This window comes from Cynara cardunculus (genome assembly GCF_001531365.2).
Source record: "Cynara cardunculus var. scolymus isolate 2C chromosome LG 15, CcrdV1, whole genome shotgun sequence".
Taxonomy (NCBI): Eukaryota; Viridiplantae; Streptophyta; class Magnoliopsida; order Asterales; family Asteraceae; genus Cynara; species Cynara cardunculus.
In genome coordinates this window covers 10,987,660-10,993,271 of record NC_037542.1, presented here as the reverse complement: position 1 = coordinate 10,993,271, position 5,612 = coordinate 10,987,660, and the positions used below count along the sequence as shown (strand labels likewise).

Sequence of the window (5,612 nt, the reverse complement as noted above, 5' to 3'; positions counted from 1 at the left end):
ATATAGCATTATGTTATAAAAAAAGTAAGTTATCAATGTTTGTATATTTGATTTGATATAAAGTATTTTTATGTACACGAAAAATTGTAACACTTTAATTCAATACTAATTAATGAATAAATGTATTTTAATTAATACGAACAATGTTTAATTGCTTGGTCGAACTTTTGATGCTAACGAAGTAAAGATGTATAGTAGTTTGTCACTTCGTCGAAAGTTGATGATATTCAAAGAGTTGATTATAACAATCATAACTTATGTAATTCGATAGACTAGTTCCACATAGATAGATCGAGATCGAGATTTGTGAGTTTTTTTATAAGTCTAGTTGTATAAGTTGTCAAGTTTCAATAACTCACATAATGATTTTAACATAAACCAAAGGTTATTAGGTTAGTTTTGTTGCTATTGTTATAGTCTTGAGGCATTACAAAAATTAGTTAAGATTCGATTTAATTTCCTACAAATTAATGTCAATTCTAGTGATCAACTGTTGTTTTGTACAAGGGCAACATGAATGAAAAAGATACCATTTTCAGGAATATTAGGAGTGAATGGTCAAAGAGTAGTGGAGAGTAGACCCAATTTTCAAAAGAAAAAAGTCACAAACAGAAGTAATGATAGTCTTCAATTTAAGAAATCCATATTGTCGTCTACATATGTATCCAAAGTTGACCAATAAAACTCATTGGTCATCATCATATCCTGGCAAGAAGGTGGTTGAGAGATGAAATCATTGACAAAATTAAAAGGTGACAATAAGGTTTCGCTTGATGGTCCGATGCCACCATTATCTGGTAGAAATGGCTCCGTCCAAAAATTACCAACCACTTCGTCTTGAAATGTTTGTGGCCAAAGATCACTTAAAACCCCATAATCTGGATACGATGATAATTCTGTGCGTGAAGAAGATGATGGTGATTCATCAGATAATATTTCTGCCAATAAACTGTCAACTTCCTGCTGATCAAGTTCTACATCTATTTCTTTGAATGGATTTTCGTTTACGTTAGCCTGATCATCGGATTCAAGGGTTCCAATGTGTTCATTTTCAGCCACAGTTTGGTGATCACTGATCAGAGCTCGTTTCTTCAAATGTGTGTTCCAACGATTCTTGATTTCATTGTCACTTCTTCCTGGCAACTTTGAAGCTATTGCTGACCATCTGCAAATAAAAGAGATCAAATTTCTATTTAGAATCATCAAACTCAAAAAATCTCTACTTCTTAAAATCTGGTCAACAGCAAAGATGATTGAACTTACTTGTTGCCTAGCTTGTTATGTAAATCAATAACCAGATCATCTTCTTCTTTTGTAAAATTTCCATGTTTCATGTTTGGGCGGAGGTAGTTCATCCATCTCAATCTGCAGCTCTTACCACTTCTAGACACACCTAAAGATTAAGAGAAATCAAAAAACAATATATACACAGGTGTCCAAATTAATCGATAAAAAAGATTCAAGAACTTAGAAAAGGATTCCTCATATATATACCAGCAAACTTGGGAAGTAAACCCCAGTTCCAATGACCGTATCTCTGGATGTAGGCTCTTAACTTGTTGTCTTCATCTTCACTCCAAGCACCTTTTTTCACTCCATTTTTGTCATAACATGATGCTTTTACCATCTTTTTGCCTTCCATTCCAACTGATCTTTTCAGATGTTTAGGACTTATATTAGTCGAGAATGAAGTTTCTGATCCAAGAACACTCCTATATATACGGGTAGATGTGTCCAATCACAACGTGCTCCAATTGAAATAATAGTACTTTATTTACATAGATTAAAGGAAAATGAATGATGGTAAAGACAAATCATTCACTAATTATTACAGAAGAAGCACCAACCATGAAAGTTCCTAGTTTTGATTTAGACGAGGTAAGGAGGAGGGACCCCCCTCCCCTCATAAAATATGTATTGTGGCATCTTTTGATTGATTTAGGGTTCTTTAAGGACGTACAACACACACACACACACACACACACATATATATATATATAATGTTATATATCTATAGTCATGTGTCATCGGCTTTTCATTAGTCGATGTGACTTTTGCTTCATTCTGAAGTCTATTCTCCTTCATGCTGACTGATCAACGACAAATCTGGTGGCCTATCTTTGGTGACTCCGGACACAGAATTCGAAAACATTTAATGAAGGTCATGATTTGAAGGATTTAATTCCATGTTTTAGATGTTTAATTCTCAAAAGATCTTGTTCATTGATGTTTCCAGGTTTTCAAAATCGGGGGCTGCATGAATTCCTGCATTTTCCAAAAGATCAGACCATCGTATTATTGCTTTCAAAGAAAAGACTTTTTATCATCATCTATATGCAAGTTTCTAAATAACTCATTATGGTGGCGTTATAGCATCGAACTTGGTTTTGTCTCCACACTAACCCCTATAACTTCAAGCGAAGGTTTGATTTGCATTGTAATATGTTATGGTGCCTTATTTTGTAAATCATGTTAAGGCATGCGGTTTTTTTGTTTTTTTTTTTTTTCACTTTTTCTATATAGAACTTGATGATAAATTCTATTATGTGTCTATCTTAAGACTTGAATAAAAATGAAAAGGAAACATATAAACTAAAACTCTAAATAAACAAGTCCTTACTCTTGTCCGGACATACAAAGAATCGGTGATGAGTTCCTTGAATATTGAATAAAGTAATGAATAGAGATTGAATCTCTATTTTATACTATTGATATTTTTTTCTTATAAGTTCTATATATTTTATATGAGTGTTTCTTTTTTTTTATTACGTTACATATATATATATATATATATATATATGAAATTATATTGTTTTCTTGTATTGTTTAGAACACTAACACACACAAAAATTTATATTTATATGTTGGCTTATATACGTTATCCCTTAAAAAATGTCATGACTTCGTCATAACTCGTAACGTTTATAACGTGATAATCGTCACTACTCATTACATGTTATTTACAATTAATCTTGTCTAAAAAAACAGTTTAAGAATGTCATGTCATACCATTTCACTCCTCACTGTAACATGATTATGTAAAAGTTAATCATTCCAATTTCCACCGTCCATAAACATGGAAAACAACACAAAATTAATGAGAAATTATGATTCTTGTAAGTTAACAAGTCCGATGTCATCGAGGAATCTTTGTGAACAATAAGATCTCCAAAGATTTAAAAAAAAAAAGTTTATGGCGGGGACCTCATGGTCCCGTAGTCCACATTTTGTGAACCCTACTTGCCATACCTCATAAGCAAGCACAGGAAAAGACAAACTGTCCTCCCTGGAATCGAACCCGGATGGGCACGCCCAAGACAAGGCATTTACGGAAGGAGGTGGCCACTAGGCCAAGGTCTAATGGTTATCTCCAAAGATTTATCTGATTGGATACGAGTGCATAAAAGTTTGCAAGGATTTATTCTACTTGGCACATGGTTAAGTTGCCACCTCATGCATGTATGCTAGAGTGCACCTAACGCTAAATAAATTAAATACATACTATACATATCGGGAACATATATCATGATTAATTAATGAAACAAAAAAAATAAATCCCATATGCCCAATCTACAATAGTTAATGTTCATTTATCATTTTCATCTACATTTTAAAATGCTAATTAAAAGCATAATAAAGTGCCGAGATTGGAAGCTTAGTTTAGGATGGCAAAAAGTCTCATAGCCGATACCTGAACCCAGGCCCGGCCCTGGGCACGTGTAGCCCGTGCAACCGCACAGGGCATCAAAGCTCAAAGGGGCATCAAATTTTTATATAATATTAGTTTCGAGTTTTGGGGTTTAATAGTTTGAGACTTGAACTTTAATTATAAATAGAGACCCAACTGATCAGACTTGTTAATAACAAACCCAATGACTTGAATCGGTTACAATGGGATAGATGGATCACAGTTCAGAAGACGATTGACTTTGACGATTTCTATTGCTCTTTGAATGTTCGAGTTTTTCGATTTTTGATTTTTGATTTTCGACGATGATGTTCCAGTTTTAGAGGAAGACAATTAATGGTGACGAGTCTAACGATGTCCATGGGACGATGGATCGATCTTGATGATTGGTCGATGCATTGCCGACTGCCCGTATATTTACTCGAATACATGATTGTCGATTAAACTCTCAAATTTCAATCCTTCATTCTTTCTCAAATCTCAATCCTTCAAATCTAGATACAGTCGAATGCATTTGTATTTCTTCAAATCTGGATTCTGGAAGTGGAACTGTGGAAGTCGATTGCATTGTTTCTAAAACCAAGGTATGATTTTGTTTCTAAATTCTAACATAGTAACATTTAATTGATCAAYTTTGACATTATGCATTCATTGTATTTCCAATTAATACAAGCTCTCTTATCATCTTATGATAATGGTAACTGACTTGCTGAATATTGAATATGAAAAAGTAATTGATATTTTTGCTTCAAGAAGTGCACGAAGACATCGTTTTAGTTGATATATTTATATTTGTAATTTGGGGTTTTGGTTTTTATGTTTCCCTTTGTATTTTTCATGCTAATTAATAAAATTCGGCGTAAGGTTGAGCTGCCTAGCTTGACTAGGTTCCAAACCCTTTAGTAAAATCGTATTTTTCATCGTTTCATTTGCTTAAAATATAGACATAAGGGCATTTTTTAGTATCTTCGCACAGGGCATCAAAAACCTCAGGAACGGCACTGCCTGAACCTGATTTGATCGAGGAATCTTCAAATTGATCGAGAACAGAGACGGGATGGGAATCCCCAAATGTGTTAATCAGAGATGGGGATACCCCTCAAACCAAGCCCCAAGTATTTATTAGTAAGTTTTTATGTATAGTATACAAATATATGTGTGTGCATGTATAATATTATAATAATGATAGACCCAATAACTGTATATAACACATAAATATAATCAATTTTTGATGATGAATTTTTTTTCAAAAGATATTATAATGTTGGTTTGATTACTCGAATAAGTTTTGGTGATATAACAACGTTGATGTATAAAATTGAATTATTAAATTTTGAAATTGATATATTTATTTATGAGCTAGTCGTATCACTTGTGCAAAAACAAACATTAACATTTGATTGACTAAACTTTTAAAGTAATAAATGTGTAATTGACATTTATAATGATATTATAGAGAAAATTAATTTTTTGTAAACGGAGAAAAATCCTCGATTCCCAAATGGAGATTCCCGACTCCCGACTGGGATGAGTATGCGGAGCGGAAGGGAACTTGTTCCCGGACGAGGATGGGGATTGCAATCTTCGATCCTGTTGCCATCTATAGCTTACTTCCATTTGCCTATTACCTCAATATTTCAAATGCAATCATTTTCATTTGTACAACCAATGCAACCCAATTAATTGAGATATTTATGGAAATGATGAGAGTTCATTTATTATGATTTGAATATTTATGTAAGATTAATAAGGTTAATTAATTATGATCAATACTTTATACTAGAAAACAATCAAAACTTGTATGAAATTACATATTCATCAAATTAAATGGATGGTTGAGATTGAGTTGTATTGGTTGTACAAATGTAAAGAGTTGTATAATAACCAATATATATATATATATATATATCTATACTATATTATA

General features: G+C 32.7%; 1 protein-coding gene across 1 annotated transcript; it reads right to left on the bottom strand.

Annotated features, from left to right (window-relative positions):
• Positions 1 to 627: 627 nt before the first annotated feature.
• LOC112527815 (transcription factor MYB10-like) lies at positions 628 to 1,628 on the bottom strand. The gene is made up of 3 exons (XM_025138627.1): positions 1,495 to 1,628; positions 1,264 to 1,393; positions 628 to 1,165 (listed from the first exon to the last, which is right to left on the bottom strand). Exons 1-3 carry the CDS (start codon positions 1,625 to 1,627, stop codon positions 628 to 630), a joined length of 801 nt encoding a protein of 266 aa, XP_024994395.1. The 5' UTR covers position 1,628.
• Positions 1,629 to 5,612: the final 3,984 nt, after the last annotated feature.